This window comes from Dendropsophus ebraccatus, chromosome 1 (genome assembly GCF_027789765.1).
Source record: "Dendropsophus ebraccatus isolate aDenEbr1 chromosome 1, aDenEbr1.pat, whole genome shotgun sequence".
Lineage (NCBI taxonomy): Eukaryota > Metazoa > Chordata > Amphibia > Anura > Hylidae > Dendropsophus > Dendropsophus ebraccatus.
The window spans coordinates 131,123,239-131,142,334 of record NC_091454.1 but is presented as its reverse complement, the minus strand read 5'-3'; the positions used below and the strand labels follow the sequence as shown (position 1 = coordinate 131,142,334).

Sequence of the window (19,096 nt, the reverse complement as noted above, 5' to 3'; positions counted from 1 at the left end):
AACCAAAACCAGGAGTAGATTCAAAATAAAGAAACATATTTCCATTATAATTTTACCCTTTTTTGGTAAAAAAAGAAGAAGACTGACCAAAGGACTGACAGAAAAACTATGTGTAAACACAGCCCAAGGCCATGTTCACACATGGCAAAAAAGTCAAACAACGTCCGCTGTCTGTTCACCCGTCTGTTCACGGAACAGCCGGTCTCATACAGAATGTGAACATAGCCTAAGGCAGCATTCACACATTCCATGTTCTGTCTGTTAAACATGGACTGTTCACGCGCACTGTCACTACAGTGCCGTGGAGATTCAAACCGTTTCCCCACTGCCAGCATGATATTGATACATCATGCCGAGCGAGGAGACAGTCCAGGTCGGGCATTCAACGTCTGTGTCTTCTGTGATTTACGGGCAGAACACGGAACGTGTGAATGCAGCCTAAGAAGGCGAGGAGGAAAGCACTGCTTCAGTGTGACCTGGACATTAACTACTTGTTCTTGAAAGGGTTAATAGTTAATGACACATCCACCAAGAAGTTTTATATTGTAAAGAACTGCACTTTGGACATAGTTAAAATGTAACTTCTATTGCACTTCTGCCTTGTCATACAGTTTGTGTCTTTGAGGTCTTAGTGAATACAGATGCCTTTAGTGCTATACAATAGATACTACTTCTCCATTCAGCGGAGCAGGGGGCCAGTACAAGATGTAAGGGAGAATGTTCCAGCACCAGCATTCCAAGCTCTGCTCAGGACTAGGATTTGTATTCAGAGTATGTTACACAATTTCATCCCGCCCCATATCCAGCCTTAGCTCCAGCATTCCATAATACTGTTTAACCCCTTTAAGGTGGAGCTTTAGTACTAGTGTACGTATGTTACTGTTGATGTGTAACCTGCAGCCGTGCAGTACAAAGTCTACAGTTCCTTGTCTCTGGCTGAGCCCCTTCCTTGAAGTGACGTGTGAGTGGGTTATGATGACCTTATATGACTATTTCCTGCTCACTGTGAGATTCCTACTGTTCAGCCTGCAACAGACTTCCTGCACCAGTTCCTATCTATAGGGCTACAGCCTGACCCCTGACCTCAGCCATGGCACACAGAAGAGGTAAGAACACAAAACCAGTCCCCCATGCCACATTGTATACTGAGGAGTGCAAATGTATGGGGGGCACCACAGACCTTGTGGCACTAGTATCAGAGGGGAGGGGTGTGTTCTTATCACTGCTGCTATAAGACAAGGAATAGTGTTTAGCTGTGCTCAGGAAGTTATATGTGTCCTTTACAATTGCACATGCACAGGTTTAGGATAGGATATTAAATCGTCATTATACTTATACATTATAGTTAAGCTTCGCATATTCCCCGAACACTATAGTCCACATTATGCACTAAAAAAGCATTTGAGACTGCCTTGTATCTGTGTCAAGCCACTCAACATTAGGGTCCTTTTACACCGGCTGATTATTGCCTGTAATGAGCCCTGATTGAACACACACACACACACACACACAAATATTTACAGATACCCCAGTCCGACACTATATGTACCTGCACACTTAATATGCCAAGACCACAAACAAGTGTTCATTCATTTGCCATCTTATCATGGGGGGCTTTTACACCAAGTAGTATCTGGCAATGAACATTCCTTTGACCAGTGACTACCTTGACATGATTACTGAGTAATTCCTGATTTTCATATTATATGACAATGTGGGAGCACCTTTTCTTAGGACTCTGCTATGCTCTCTTCCTCTGCTGTTCCTCCTGGAAATGTAAGAATAAATTAACAACTGGCTGTTATGGCCCTTTCTTACAGACTGACCATCGCCACAAACAAGCGCAGATCAGCAAGACTGATGCTTGTTGTTCGTTTGCAGATCGTTCATTTAAGGACCCTTACTATTCCCTTGTTTACACAACTTATTCTTAAGGCCCTATTACACAAGGCGATTATCTGCCCAATCAGGCTGATTTGGGCAGACATTGCCCCGTAACAACGATCAGCAGAGGAGCGGATCATCGGCTGATTGTTGTCTTTTAACATATTGCATGTGCATTTCTCCCTGTAATAGGAGGTGCATGGTTGGTGGCCGATGGAAGTCTATAGTAAATAATAAACATATATACTTACCTGACCATGCTCCCTGGTGACATCTTGTCTCTTTCCAGCTGACCGCAAGCCGCTCAATCACTGGCCGTGGTGCTGTAAGGTTCAGTGATTGGCTGAGCCGGCCAGTGATTGGCTGAGCTGCCTGTCACTTCAGAGACGGATGTAGAAGCTTCAGCGGTGGCTATATATTATTATATATTATTAGCCTCATTGGATGTAAGTATCTGTGTCCTGGACTGAGATACAACATAGAGGTTAACTTAAAAGAGTCAAATAGAGTCACAAGAGTACCCATTGCTGCCGCTGATTGGCTGAGCAGAGACTTCAGAATTTTCATCTCAGCCAATCAGCGGCTGCAACGGTGTCCCACCTCAGCTGCTGATTGGCTGAGCACACATTTGATCAGCCAGAGCCTGCCACTCATCAAGCTCAGTGTGCTGGGTCTGGTGAAGAAAGAAAATGTTTGATGGTGAGTATAAAGTTAACCCCCTGTAGGCCAAATTCTGCGCCATTGAGGGTGGGGAGATTAAACGTACCCTATCAGTGTCCAGCATCTTCTTCTGTCGATCACCCAATCAGCAGCTCCAGCAGTACCCTGCTGCTGTCACTCATTGGCTAAGCAGAGACTTCTGTGTTTTCAGCTCGGCTAATCAGCTGCTGCATCGGTGTCCCGCCTCAGCTGCTGATTGACTGAGCTCACATCTGAGCCTGCCACACATCAAGCTAAGTGTGCTTGGTCTGGTGAAGAAAGAAGTCGTCTGATGGTGAGTATGAATCCACACCTCCACACCCCTGCCCTCCATTACTAAGCCAGGGCTTAGTGTTAGCTGGTGAAATGGCTAACGCTAACCCCCCCATTATAACCCCAGTACCCACCACCACAGGGAAGAGCCGGGTACCAGCAGTCCCAGAGTGTAAAAAAATGGCTCTCCTGGACTGGATGATGGCAGGTTTGGCAAGCTGGTATTATTAGGCTGGGGAGGGACAAAATAGATGGCTCCTCCCCCCTGGTAATACTAGGCTGTTTCTATTTGTTTTGAGTTTTTTTTTTTACCTGGCTGGGTTGGAAATGGTGGGAACCTGACACACTTTTTTTTTTTCATTTTATTTTTATTTGGGTGCGTTGGGTCGCGTTCAGATCTGAACACGGATCTCGGCATAAAAGTCTGTATTTGGGTCTGAACGCTGATTTGAAAAATCGGCACAAACAGTACACACAAGCACACAAAAAAAAAAAAGCCAATAAAAACACCAACTGAAAAAAAGTCAGTCGCAGCATTGGCAATTATTCTGGCATTCTTGTTTCTTGTTGAGGCCAGAAAAATGCCACAAAAAACTGTCTGGGGACACCCGTGAAGGGATTATACTGTCAGATATGTCATTATTAGAGCCATCGAAAAATTAATTGGGTCTTTTGGTACCTCCGCCGGTCAGCTGTTTGAAAATGTTACTGCTATCTTGGCAATTGACATACTTTTTGTGGCAGTGATGCACAGAAATGCAGTGTTGTCTCATTTACTTTAAATAGCTGATTGTCAGGAGGTCAGAGGTGTTTTTAGATCAACTGGTGTCAGAAAGGTATACAGATATACAGATTTGTAAATTACTTCTATTTAAAAAAAAAAAAATCTCAAATCTTCCAGTACTTATCAGCTGCTGTATGTCCTGCAAGAAGTGTTGTTTTCTGGCACATTGCTCTCTGCTGCCAACTCTGTCTCTGTCAGGAATTGTCCGGTAGTGGTAGTAAATCTCCTCTGAAAACCTCTCCAGCAGAGATGAGCGAATATACAGTAAGGACGAAGCGAAGCGCTTCGTCCCTATCTGTATTCCGCTCATCGGGCTGCGGCACTTTGAAGTGTGCTCCGCTCTGTGACGCTCCTTCTCAGGTGCTGGAAAAAAGATGGATCCCATCCTGGGAAACTGGGAGAAGATTCCCAGGACGGGATCCATCTTTTCCCAGCACCTGGGAAGGAGCGGCATAGAGCACACTGCAAAGCCCCGCAGCCAGATGAGCGGAATACAGATAGGCCCCGTTCCCACTGAGCAAAACTAGCGGAATTCCACGGCGGAATTGTCCGCCGTGGAATGCCGTTAGCCTCTCGCTCATAATGGGAGTCTATCGGAGGTGCGCGCTTCTGCCCTGTCCGCGCTGAAGACTGAATATGTTCATTCTTCAGCGCAGACAGGGCAGGAGAGCGCGCCTCCCATAGACTCCCATTATGAGCGGGAGGCTAACGGCATTCCGCGGCGGACAATTCCGCTAGTTTTGCTCAGTGGGAACGGGGCCTTAGGGACGACGCGCTTAGCTCATCTCTACTCTCCATCTCTGGACAGTTCCTGCCACAGAAGGTGACAGAGGTGGCAGCAGAGAGCACCGTGTCAGACTGGAATGGAAACTCCACTTCCTGCTGGATATAGAGCGGCTGATAAGGACTTGGAGACTCAAGTTCTGTATTTTTTAATAGAAGTCATTTACAAATATATATATATAACTTTCTGGCAACAGTTAATTTAAAGGGGGACTATTGGTAGGTTAGATGAATCTTACCTGCTGACATGTCCTAATTGCGGACGGGGTGTTGAAGAGGAAGGTATGCCTCTTACCTTTCTCCTTGGTGCAATTCCCATGCAGTTAGCAGTGTAATCCTCGGTGTGAAGCACCATTAGCACTGCCCTGCCCCCATAGCGCCAAGTCGGCCCACCCACTTAATTGATTATGATTAGAAGGGGTGGGCTGACTCTGTGCTATGTTGGCAGAGCACAGCTAATGGTGCTCCGGACCATCACACTTCTAACTGCACAGGAACGGTATGTCTTTAACCTTCCTCCTCAGCGCCCTGTTCGCAAAAGGGACATATTAGCAGGTTAGATTTGTCTAACCTGCTGGTAGTTCCCCTTTAAAAACTATTTTTTTTTTCAGAGTACCCCTTTAAAAGACTGGATAAGTCCCCAACAAATCCACTTTATCTAAATATCTAAGTCCACTCCCACTTTAACAATAACAGCATAGTAAACCCTGGTCTTGTTTTTCACATGCAACACTTTGCAATACACTTCAGACCATGAAATTATACTGCAATCGTCTTACAGGATGCAGAGTCCATCCCCTACCACTCCTTGTCTGGGTTATAGACAATAAGGCTAAAAGTACTGCTGTAATATGTCAGCAATGTTTCATTGTAGTTTTGTAGAAAGAGAATGCAGTCTTTGATAAGCCACACGCACATTATCTAACAATCTCACTTCCTGTGAGTAAATGTCCGTAAAGGAAAGCTTGTGTTTCTATAGCCGCCTTATAGCCGCATAGGAGCTCTAGGAAAGTGATTAGATGTTGGACAAATGTGCTATTGACTTCTTTCTGTCCTTACAAGGCAATGCAAGAGCAGACGGACTGCATAATGCTTAATAAAGAGTATAATTATTATAATATTTTAGGAAAAGTGCTATATTTATAGATAAGACTAGTTCTATCTCTTAGAACATATTTGTAGAACTGGCTAATTTAATTGCTTTAATTACTGATTTTTTTGCAGTCAGTATTGTTGCTTTTATATTTATTTATTTATTTATTTTTTTCTGTTGTAGCACTAAGTTTTGGCCTCTAGTGGTCACCATTGCAAAAAGTTAAAGTGTCCTGGAAAATTCATTAGCCGTTGCACAAATCTGCTATTTCCTTTTTCTCTGTCAGTGTAAATAAAGCCAGAGTAGGGCAATAGATAGGCAATCTCCATCATACTTAATCAATAATAATAATAGGTGTTTAGAGGATGTGCAGTATTTATAGACACACTTAGTTTCAGCTTTATAAATATTTAGCAGAACATATTTGTACGATTGGCTAATGTAATTATAGAGCAGATATGACTAATCTTGTTGCTGTAGTACTTGTTGTCAGCCTCCACACTTCACCACTGCAAAAGGTTGTAGAAAATGCTAAAATTGCATTTTTTTTTTAAATACAGTCACCTGCATGATGTTTTCTATTGATATTACTGACATCCTGAACCATACAGTGTTTCCTGAAGTACAAAGTATAAATCACAGTAGACTTCAAGAGGCAAGTTAAAATCTGCCATGAATATGCTGCAGATCCACAACAGAATCTACAATTGTGGATTTCAAATAGATGGTCTGCAGCAGACCATTATAATAGAGCACTGATCTGATGGATCGGTGCTCTATTATATACACAGCATTAATCTCAATGGGAGATCAGTGCTGTGTATATAGAAGTCCCCCAGGGGGCTTCTAATTACTGTATGTAAATATAAAATAAATTACCCCCCCCCTAATAAAAGTCCAAATCATTTTACCATTTTATAAATACAAATAAATAAACAAACATGTTTGGTATCGCTGCGTGCGAAATATTAACTTATTTAATTCCTGATCCATCACGGTAAACGGCGTAAGCGCAAAAAATTCCAAAGTGCAAAATTGGTTGCATCAAATTCAGAAAAATTGGAATAAAAAGCGCTCAAAAAGTCGCATATGCGCAATCAAGGTACCAATAGAAAGTACAGATTATGACGCAAAAAATTACACCTCACACAGCCCCATAGACGAAAGGGTAAAAGCGCTATAAGCCTGGGAATAGAGCGATTTTAAGGAACATTTATTTTCTGTAAAAGGTTTCAATTTTTTACGAGCCATCACATAAAATAAAAGTTATACAAGTTACATATCATTTTATTCGTACTAACTTGAGGAACATATATAACAAGTCAGTTTTTTCACGGCGTTAAAACAAAGCCCTCCCAAAGAAAAATAATTTTTTTTTCAATTTCACCGCGCATATAATTTTTTTCTGGTTTCGCAGCATATTTTATGCAAAAATTCAGCTTTTCATTGCAAAGTACAATTAGTGGCGCAAAAAATAAGGGCTCAGACGGGTCTGTAGGTGTAAAAATGCAACTGCTATGGCCTTATATACACAAGGATAAAAAAAATGAAAACGCAAAACCCCCCAGTCCAGTCCTATATCAATATAGTCATCCACCAATCTGCAGTGGCAAATCCACACCTGACTGCCGGAGGTACTGTATACTGCTTACCTCTAAGCAATTTGATCTTTAGTCTTCTGATGGAGTCTGCCACAAGCAGGCTCTATTAGAAGATAGCAGATAACACTAATCAATGCTATGCAATGGCATAGCATTCACCAGTGTTTGCAATCTAATGATTGCAGGTCATAGTCAAGTGGCAGACTCCGCTTGAAGTTCCGCCTGTCCCATAGACTCAAACGAAATCCACCATCTGCCCCCAAAGAAATGGTATGTCAATTCTTTTGGCAGACGGCTGATTTTATTTTAGGATATCACTGAGCCTATAGGACAGGTGGAACTTCCAGCAGAGCCAGACTCTGCTTGAAATTTCTGCGAGTATTCCGTAGTGTGAACATACACTTAGAAGGTAAGAAGGAAAAAGAGTGTCACTGAGGTGGGTGTCCGGCACTGAAAACACCCTAATATCATTATCCCTTTTCCACCAAACTTCACAGTTGGCACAATGCAGTTAGGCAAGTACAGTTCTCTTGCCGATTGCTAAATTAAAGGTTCCCATAGACTTTAGACTTTTGATGGCCGTACCCACTGCTCCTGCCAGTATACTGTGCACAAGGCTCTCCCATCATGTTGGTGGAGATAGGGGTCGGGCTTGATGTAAAATCACCCCTTTGTTTCAAAAGAGATAAGCCACAGTCAGAGACCTTTTGTTACAGTTTTGTGGTGTCCCACTGCGGACGTTGCTATCCTTACACCCCTCTTAAAAGTCTGTATGTGTTTGTGATCTTGTTGTAACTGTAGTATTGCCAAAGATGACCACTAGATATTGCTGTATAGTATAATCAAGGTCCAGAAGTTGCACAGCTGAAGTATCTTAAGGGTTATTGGTGTGTGTATGTACCAGATTCTGTTATAAAGTAGGATCACCTTTCTTCTATCCTATTCTCTCTTTCTGTCCTTCTTCTGTATTGCACCCTTTCCAACCAACCACAGCGCATCTTACACGCTGGTTAGAAAGTTAGTCCCATGGGTGAAGGAGGAGTTTTAACCGAACTTTGGTAGAGAAAGGACGCAGCTCAGATAGCTCTCCACCGTGGTTCTACCTGAGCCCTGGCCCTCTGCCAGGTCCCCTCTACAAGTTGGTTCTTAGTCAGTACCCCACAGTGGTAAGACGCAGACCAGTCAGCTCTGACAACCCTCTTTCTTGAAGCGCCACAAAAGCTGTGTGATGCACTGTTAAACCCTTCAGGAGAGGACTAGCCTATAGATAACCTCAACCCACATTGAGGACTAGGAGTCATTACAGTGAAGGACAGTATCCGCCAAAGAGCTAGGAACTGATCCGGGTGGAGCAAAGTTACGTAAAGTCGATGAACTCCATCTCGCAGCGCGGGTGTACTTAGGAAATCCTAACCATTCCGCTCAACCCAGGTAACAGGGTCTGGGGCTGTTGTACTACCTGCTGCACCTTTACAAGTAGTAAATCAAGTCAACACTATCAACTGAGTCTGTGATTATTCACTACCACCTGCACAGCACTTGCACCTCAACCTTGGGACATTATTTCCCCTTTCTGTGGGTGGCAGGTCCTACCACTATTCGAGAGGGTTACTACACCACTCTGGCCATCTGTGACATATTCCCAAGGGATCCTGCAGCAGCCCGACAGGACACCAACCACAGGGGAGAAGGGCACAACTGGCCTTACACTCAAAAAGCAGACGTTCCATCACACCTGTGTGCCCACCAGGCACTGGGGTCACGTGACAAAACCCTTAAGGTCTGGCTGTGCCTCGGCCATCCACCACAAGGAGTGGCGTCACACTTCCATCTAGCAAGTGACCAGCCATCTCACCGATACAACATCATCCAGGGGCATACCACAGTTTACCCACCCTTCCCTTCCCCTCTATAGAGAACACAGAAACGCTCAGTTGTGCCGAATGTTCCTGTGGGGAGGGCAGGGGCGGTTGGGCGAGATAACTGATGGATGGACGATTGTTTGGCCATGAGTTATTGAAGCTACTGAGGACCAGCTTAATGCTTATCCATTAGATTTGTGTGGATTCACTGCAGTACAAGTTAAATGACATACAGATAGTCCACAATAACTTTTAAGCACAGTTTGTAAGAAATTTTTGACATAGTTGACATGAATAATTGACATAAAGGAAGCAACTACAGTTATATTAGAAATAATAGCAAATAAAGTTTTTTTGTTTTTTATTCCCATGTAATAAGTCTGCCCAGCTGATAATATATAGGTATAAATGGAACAATTAGATTACTTGTAAAAACAATTGTAGGATTAGTATAAAGAAAATTTGGAAAAGTACCATTGATCAGCAGAACCTAGTGTTGAAGTAAACACTATCTGTGTGTGATAATGGCCATGAGAACGCATTACTGATGTTGTTCTCACTAGGGTCACATCAGCTGTTTTTCACTAAGCCCTCAGCTGACGTAGTGCAGGGGAAATGTAATCTGTTATGTAATCGAGGAGATTCCTTGCAGTGGCTTGTATTGATTGACTGTAAAGGGCTATGTACCAGGACAGGAAGAGACTTTAAAGTGTACATGGTGTCAGGTGTCATCTATAGCCTGTACAGTAATTAGGATTCTGTTCCCAGCCAAAATGGAATAGATCCTTATGGAATGTATTTATATTGCACAATATTACAGCTAAAGGAACATTTCATAGTGTTTAAAATGGCTGCAATGGTAAAATACAACATTTAAATTATTTGTGTAAGCTTCAAACAGATAAAGCAGTCGGCACTGCTAATGGCTAAATGCGTTGCTGGTGGTGGATATATGATCGTGATATGGTGGTACAGTCGGTTCTTACGGGGGTGCTCACTCTATGAAGGCAGTACAAGCGGCTAATTTCCAAGATGCTTCAAAGAAGAGACAAAAAGAGGGCACTCACCTGTTACTTCACTTCTTTTATTCTTATTTCATGCAGCCATGATCCATAAGCCTACACTCGCTGGCGAGGACGCCAACCCCCTCCACAGACAGTGACAGCTGTTTCGCACATTACCTACGTGCTTCGACTGACGTTCGCTCAATTATTTGTGTATTATTTGTGTATATTCTCGAAAATTAATAATTTATTATATTATAAATATAATGAATAAGACTATATACAGGCACATAGCCAGAGGTATTGCACAGTTATATCAGCAATTAGATCCCAGCTCTTACTTTGTAGGAACCTCTTTGGTTGTTATTGACCACTCCTGCTCCCACCCTTGTTTGGCCAACTTCATCTTAAACGTAAGGATTGTGATGACAATCGTTTTGACCACACCAGGCAATCTATGCTATAGGATTGTATGTCTCTTGCAGGTTAGTTTTGACAAAGCATTTACATACTACATTGACTACTAGAAGTAAACAGAAATTTCCCATACTGTTCTGTTCAAATTTTGTATTGGAAGTAGGGGGTACGTACAGTTATAGGCATTCACATCAAATGTTTAGCGATTTGTAACATCTCTGATTGCGTATGTATTTTACTTGTCTCTCAAACATTTATTTAGGCAGTGCCCAACCCTATCTCATAAATGAATATTTTACTAGACAGATGGCGCTAGAGATAGGATATTTCTAAGCGTAGGCACGAGCAGTTCCATTTACTGTGCATGTGAGCACCACGAGGTACAGAAGAGGAACTTGTTAGTTTCATGTTCCCTGCATCTGAGGTGGTGTAATACAGTACACCTAGGCTATGTTTACAGGGTGTATTTTGAGGGTCAAAAATAAGCTTGTGTTTACAAGTAAATTAGCTTCAAGCTCTTTTTCCATATTTTCCATATGTTGTTTTTTTTTTTTTTTTTTTTTACTTATGAATCATTTCTTGTAGCCTTCTTTGGCATGTTTGGTGCATTATAGAAGTGTTTTTTCTATGCAAATCAGGCATATTGTGACACATATACATGCACAAAACTTGTAAAATGCATACAATTAGTGTATGAAATCCAAAATACATACATTTTTATTTTTAATTAACAACCATATTAATTACAGCCCTAAAAACATCAGTGTCTAAAACAGCAATCCTGTAGGCCTAAGGGGAATATCATGCAGGCATGTTGTTTTCCACATTGGGTGCCTGGAAAAGCTGACTTCAGTCCTTGAAGAATTTTCCCAGGACTAGGTCCCACTTTTCCCAGACTAGGTCCCACTTTTCCAGGCACCCGAGATGGGGCGCCACGGAGCCGGCTGATAAGCAGATTGCCAGGCAAAAAAAAATAATTCACTTCATTTGTATCATTTGTCTTCACTTCATTTGTTCATCTCTAGTTCTCACTTGTCTTTTATAGGGGAATTTAAAGGGGTAATGCGGCATTTAAAAATTATTCACTAAATAACACACATTACAAAGTTATACAACTTTGTAATGTGTGTTATGTAAGTGAATGGCCCCCTCACCCGTGTCCCCCCACCCCCGGAAGTGTGGTGCAAAATACCAAATTACTGTTGAACCCTTCGGTCGAACGACGTCATCTTCGGGAGGCTGGCCGAACTGCTCCAGCCGTCCCTCATGCCGACCCCCCTCTGCTGTGACATCAGTTGCTCAGCCGCGATTGGCTGAGCACAGTTATGCTCAGCCAATCCCTGGTGAGTAATCTGGTGAGTATACTGCACCACACTTCCGGGGGTGGGGGGACACGGGAAAGAGGGCCATTCACTTACATAACACACAATACAAAGTTGTATAACTTTGTAATGTGTGTTATTTAGTGAGTCATTTTTAAACACCGCACTACCCCTTTAAGCATTTCTACAGTATCCTGTAATGACATTAAAATTCACCTGTTTACAGGAAAGTGTGACTTAAAGGGAACTGTGGCCGTGGCCTTAATACTTTGTTAAAGGGAACCTGTCATGCAGGGACTGAGGCAAACAGCACCTTACCCCATAATAAACATTTTTATACTTACCCTCTTGGTCCCGGTGATGCTCTGGAACCTGAGCGCGTTGCCAAGAAATTCCTGCCTCTTTTCTTCAGGCTCATTACGCTAATGAGCAGAGATTAGTCTGATTTTCATAGGAACTCACTGATCAGCTTCCAGTGCGTCACCAGGACAAAGGGGGGAAGTATAAAAATCTTTATTATGTAGTATGGCACTGCTTGCCCCACGATCCCCCATGTGGCAGATTTCCTTTAACTATGTGAAGGCATTGTATTGCAGGTCATTTTAATATTTCCTATTAGGGAATATAAACATCATATAGGGTGATGTACCACTCTGGGCACCTCTATATTACTTAGATCAAAGATCCTTTACGAAGTATAGCTACTGCCTTAAAGGGCATTGGTTGCCTATCCATTTGGAGTGCTTAAAATTATAACACTGTAGAAATCAAATAATATACCTTAAGGGTACAAACCCACTTGACGTATTTGCTGCGTGAATCAGTCTTAAAAATAAGCAGGCAAAACGCAGGTTGGCTTTATATAATTGTTCTGCGTTAAAATACGCAATTGCGTATTTTTGAAGCGTGAAGCTTGTTGTTAGCAAAGCATCAGTTGTTAACAACCTGTGCGAAAAACGCATGTAGCTTCACGCTTCAAAAATACGCAGTTGCGTATTTTAACAACTGATGCTTTGCTAACAACAAGCTTCACGCTTTAAAAATACGCAATTGCGTATTTTAACGCAGAACAATCGTATAAAGCCAACCTGCGTTTTGCCTGCTTATTTTTAAGACTGATTCAGGCAGCAAATACGTCAAGTGGGTTTGTACCCTGAAGTAGGAAATGGAATGGAAAAAGAAAAATCAGCTTAATGCCCTACTCTAAATACCCCAAAACACCTGACATTTTGGAGATGCCCAAACCCAGTCATCCAGCCATTACATTCTGTCAACACATCAACTCTAAGAACTCCCTGGCTAGCTGACTGCTTGATCTGTTTTATTGCAGGAGACTGATTCTATAGACTTATAGTGCAGCCTGTCTCTTGCAATGAGTCTAATTGGATGGCCAGCTGGGGAGTAAAGTGTGCTGCCGTAGCTAACAATCTGAGAAAGTCTCAGCACTGAGACCCCGACTGATCTTAACTTTTGACATACCTGTGTGATAAGCTAAAAAATAATATAAATCAGTGTTTCCCAACTCCAGATCTCATAGCCAAACAACAGGTCATGTTTTTAGGATATCCTTGGCTTTTCACAAGTGATATAATTAGTCAGTGAATCACATATTGTCACAGGTGTTCTTTGCCCACAAACATGACCTAGTGGTTGGCCTCTAGGACTGGAGTTGGGGAACAGTAGTTTAAATGACAGTAATGCTTTAAATATTGTAAATCATAGCCAACCTACAAAGAAACCTTTTCTTCTATGTAAAACCCTGGCAAGCTATACTGAATAATGAGTAAAATGTACTCTTAGGCCACGTTCATACCATGTAAGACATCGCCCGTTCTGTGACATGGCCGTATCACAGAACGGCTGATGTTTGGGAACATCTATTCTTTAGAATTAGAATACCGGCACATTTGGGTGTGCCTGCTTCCTAATTCACCATAGCAGACAATGTAGAGTACAACTGGAGCCGCACTTTACATTGTCTGCACAGTCAATTTTGTGCGGCTGCTATTTGATGAATAGAGGCCGCCCAAAATTGACATGTCAGTTTTCTGTGCGGACACATGGAATTCCATGTTAACAATGTGTTGCAAGTTACATTCTGTTCTTGGTGTTTATGTGTTTAAAGTGGAAAAATGGACAACTGTAAACCCCTTTTAAACAGGCCGATTATTGTCAATGAACGTTCCTAGAAATGCTCATTTAGCTGTGTGCTGATAGCTGAAGATGGCTGCATGTATAAGGACCATAAGGGGCCAAATGTGATGGCTAAATAACTGGGTCTGGGAGCTGTTTAAGGGCCCTATTCCACCGGACGATTATCATTTGCATAATCGTTAACGATTAATGATCTCAAACGACCGCTATTGCGAAAGACCTGAAAACGTTCATTCATTTCCATGGAACGATAATCTTTACTTATCTTTTTTCTTCGCTTTTTCTTCGCTATTGCGTTCGTATCTATTGCAAACGACCGAACGAGGTCTTATTCAATGCGAACGATTTGCGAACGAGCAATGATAAAAATAGGTCCAGGTCTTATAAAGCGATCAACGATTTCTCGCTCGGTCGTTAATCGTTAACTGCATTTCAACCGAACGATTATTGTTTAGATTCAAACGATTTAACGATAATCTGAATGATAATCGTCCGGTGGAATAGGGCCCTAAGACTTGTAACTATAATGATTTCCATGCCCAAAAATCACTGCCCACTGTCTTTAGATGGCCAGGTACAGCACTTGGTATAATAACTAGTATATGCTGCCATATACTTGAAAATGTTACTATATGCAAGGTGAAAACTAAATTTACATAGTTTCGTAGACTCATAGTTTTATCAATGTCTTAGTTTCTTTATATGTAGGACATATCTGTTAAATGTTGTCTACCGGTCTTAGTCAGTGCTTGGCTGTATTGAACCAGCTCTGGTGTGCGTACAGTGAACATACAGCTATTGTTGAGTTATTTAGAGTAAATGCATGATCGCAGCATGTATTCAATCTGCAGAGTGCAGGAAATATTATTCCTCAGTTCAGCACCGAAGGCGGGAGAGCAGCTGTTCCTCCACGTGTACAGAGCATGGACAACCCATGCAAGACAGAACCACTTCCCCGTGCACTGCACAAGTTTGGCTGGAGATACTCATAGGAACTTTAATAACACCACGTGTCAAAGCAAGTTCAGGACACTACACACCAGGGAGAAAACATGTTTTCATCTTACCCAGCATCACTTAGTACAACATTCTTAGAATTACTAGAAGCATGCTAAGTGTGTGGTGCTTATAAACTGAGTACAAAAATATTGTGAACCTACAGTGAGGGGAGGCTGAAAGTCTGTAATCCCAAGAAGTCAAATATGTTTCAAGATTAGTTCTAAGAAATGTTATTGGGACAAAGTATGGAGAAAAATATTGATCTCGGACTGGAGCCATGCATACCTTATTAGCATAGCAATCGAGTTGTACAGCATCATAGCAGCATTGTAAATAGACATAGAGAAACAAAGAATGAATTTGCTATTGCAAAGCTTTCTCTAAGATAATAGAGGGTGAAATACATAGTTGTACTTCATCAATACATATTCAAGACATGGCTGATTCTGTAATAGGATTTTTTTTTTATGTGTCAAAAGCCAGCAAGGCAAATTATTGTTCATCTCTAAAAGTACCTTGTATATCAAATAGCCAGGCGTGAATACATTTATGCAAGTGATGATGTATCTGATGACGCTAGCAAGTTGAAAGTGAATAGAAGAAACACTCAAGGGATTTCCAGGGGATTTCATATGCCAGTCTTAAAACATCCCCTGGCCAGCACACCGGCATGCAGGATTTATGTAGAAATGCACGCCTCCACATAAATCCATGCGCACCAGAGCTTCCTGTGCATGGGCAATGAGATCTGCATCAGGCCAGTGTAAATTGTTGTAAATGGGTTGCTCGCATAGCCCAATCCCCCACCCTCTGCCTGCCTCTCTGCCAAGAGTGGCGCAAGGAGCAAATATTCTCATATAGTTTTTGTGCAACCCAAGCTGTTGAGCATGAACTATGCAAATTTTTGGCCTCTGGAGCTGCTTGAGATAAATGTCCCTCTTAGACCCAATAGTTTGGCAGCATTCATTTTTTTTAATTCAGTGCCTTAAAACTGCATGGACATGATTCTCGTTAACTACAACTTAGACTAAATTTATCAGCATCACACATTTCAATCCTATACTGAAGGGAATTGTAGCTAAGCTGCAATAACACTGCCAATCAGACATTAATGACCTATTCTGATGATAGACCATCAATGTAAAAATTCTGGAAGACTCTTCTGAAGTCATCCCTGAAAAATTCATCTGGCATCATCTACTGATGCCTTGTTTACTAATCAAGCATATGACTGTTTACTTGACCGTCTTCTCTTCTCAATTCTCAATGGGGAGAGCAGCAGGTGACCAGACCACCCCTTGTCATGCCATAGGCTTATTGCATAGATTGTTAAGGGGCTCATCTCTTTAGGGCTTGTGCAGAGGATTTTATTATGGATCCTGGGCTGTCTTAATCATGCACACTTTGGCATGTGCATAAGGCCTTAATTCTAGTTGAAATGATTCCTTATAGTCCTGTAGTGGTTGGGTTTCTGGGTATTGTAGTGTCTTGTATTGCATTTTTAAATAAACCAATAGGTTAGGTACTCTGATTTTCAACAAGCATATTAATATGATTCCTATGGAAAATATACTGCATTGTGTTGTAACTAGTCTGATATATTTTACCAATGTGTCTTTTTAAACACAACAAAGAATTTTCATACGTTACAGGTTATGATTTCCTTTTCTCCCCAGTCAGATTTGTGGTTGGACTGACGTTGAGCTCACTAACCTGCATCATTAGCAATTACATTAAACAGCAGGGTTGTGTAACTAGGACATCTTTTACAGTCCCCATATTGGCAAATGTTCATAGTGTTGCCTCTGAATCTGGCACGTTCCTTTGACTTATGCAACCTGTTTCCTTTGCTGAAAATGTATGAGACATTAAAGCAATGTGCTCATCACTTTCCTGTTGTCACTACAGATATAACATATAGTGGCTTTTGTTATTATCAAATTATTTCTGGATTTTCTATGAGTTTTAGCTTAATGCTGGTAAAATATGAATCTTTTTATATTCATATCAGCCCCCCCTGCACTGTTGCTAACATACCATTGTTTGTGTTGCTTTTATATTTCATTATAGACCTTTTGCTCTCTAGCTACAGCATTTTTGTATTAAAAAAACAAAACAGAAAATGGCCCCAAAAACATGGCGTGCACATAGCTTTCCAATGATCTGCATTGGTTTAAATGGATGTAATTTATCTTGTTTCTCATGTTATAGAACAGATGGAGCTGATTGTTGTATATCTTTATATCATGGTGCATTTACACGTAACGATTATTGTGTGAATTTGCGCAATAACGATGGAATTCGAACGATAATCGTACGTGTAAACGCAGCGAACGATCAAACGACGAACGAGAAATCGTTCATTTTGATCTTTCAACATGTTCTCAAATCGTCGATCGTCGTTCACAAAAAATTCGCAGATCGTTCCGTGTGAACAGTCGTTCGGCGATTTAACCAATGTGTGAGATAGGCTTAAGCGATCGCAAAACGATCGCAAAACGATTTTCCGTACGATATAATGTACCGTCTAAACGCTGATTGTTATGAACAAAAAAAATCGTTACTCCGACAACGTTAATCGCACGATCGGGCCAATTATTGTTTCGTGTTAACGCAGCTTAAATCTCCTCACTTCTTCTGGCTCTATAACTTGCTGTCTATGAGTTAGATAGCATTGTATTGGTGACAAAATCCCTTTAAGTGTCTGATTGCAGTAGGGTCCAATTGCCAATAGGTGGTTGCATCAAGTATTTGTCTTCTCTGAGTAGAGGACATTGTTTCTGACAATAAAGTGACAAAAACACCTGTCTGTGAAACTGAAATCTGTAGAACATAATCCTTATATACAGTTTAATGTAAATCCTGAAATGCACATTCTATTCCCCTACACAATATTACATGGTAATATATAAGCATATTTTGCATCTTGTTGAATTGAAATAAGATCATAGCAGAAGACAGGAGCACAGGGGACAACTACTCGCCTACTCCCCCCAGTGCCAAACAGCTCACATGTTCACCAGCACGGGGGGGAGCAGGCGAGTAGTAATCTCCTGCGTTCCTGTCTTCTGCCTCCCTGTCTTCTCTGTTGCCAGGTGGCGGGGGGGGGGGGGGGGGGGGGGGGGGGAACCATGCCGTGATCCTCCTCCGCACTAGGACATGTCCTATTTTTTCGGGGTTTGTTTGCGACATGCATCATGTGAATGGCTGCATTCATTTAATGGTTCCTAAAAGTGTCAGCTGACAGTTTTGTGGGACATGTGAATGCAGCTTTACTTCACTTGAAAGATTTCAAGCTGATATAGGGATTGTAATAGAAGTTATATAAGCTGTTTCAGTAAGAAACACTATAGTACACTATAGTTTTCTGCAGTCAGCAAAAAGATACTGCCAGGTTCACTTTGAGAATTTTTAAGCATTTTTATACCTCCACGATTGATGATTCTTATGGTCTGCAAACACTGCTGGCAGCGGGTTCAGCCGTCAATATAACTTGTATGGGGCCGCCTGGACAACCATTGCAGATGATGTCGGTGGTGAGAGGGGTCGGCCACAATGGAAAATTATGGCTGACCCCTTTTTTCAGAGAGAGATAAGCTGCAGCGAGAGCACTCCCTGCAGTTTACACCTAGGACAACATAGGAATACTGAATGTTCCTGTATATAAGGTGAAGGGCGGCAGACATAACTGAATGTCAGTTATTAAAGGTAAATGGGGACCTTTATTATCAATAAATTTACACTTCCTTACAGCAGGACTTTATGTGATGTTTTTCTTTTCCTCCAAGGAATTGTATTCATGGTGTCTTTCCCGAGTGACCTATGATGCCACTGACTTTGTTAACAATTCCTGTATAGTGGTTGGGGTTTTCAGGAACTGTCTGCACTGTGTTACTCATGAGAAACCCCCTTTTGTGTTCAACTTGTTTTAGGTATCAACATTGTAGGAATTTGTCTAGTTATGAAATCTGAGTAAAGTTAAAGAAGTACTCCGGCATTTTTTTTCTGGGGTCATAAAGTTATATAGATTTGTAATTTACTTCTATTGAAAAATCTCCAGTACTTACCAACAGCTGTATGTTCTGCAGGAAGTGGTGTTTATTTTTTCCAGTCTGACACAGTGCTCTCTGCTGCCACCTCTGCCCGTGACAAGAACTGTCCAGAGCAGGAAAGGTTTTCTATGGGGATTTTCTACTGCTCTGGACAGTTCCTGGCATGGAC

At 41.7% G+C, this 19,096-nt stretch overlaps 1 protein-coding gene across 1 annotated transcript in view; it reads left to right on the top strand.

Moving 5' to 3' along the window:
- The first annotated feature begins 981 nt into the window (after positions 1–981).
- Positions 982–19,096, top strand: part of PFKFB3 (6-phosphofructo-2-kinase/fructose-2,6-biphosphatase 3) — a 39,278-nt gene continuing 21,163 nt past the window's right edge. The window contains exon 1 of the mRNA XM_069978828.1: positions 982–1,106. Within this exon, the coding sequence (XP_069834929.1) occupies positions 1,091–1,106 (16 nt within the window). The 5' untranslated portion in view covers positions 982–1,090. The remainder of the gene's footprint in view (positions 1,107–19,096) is intronic.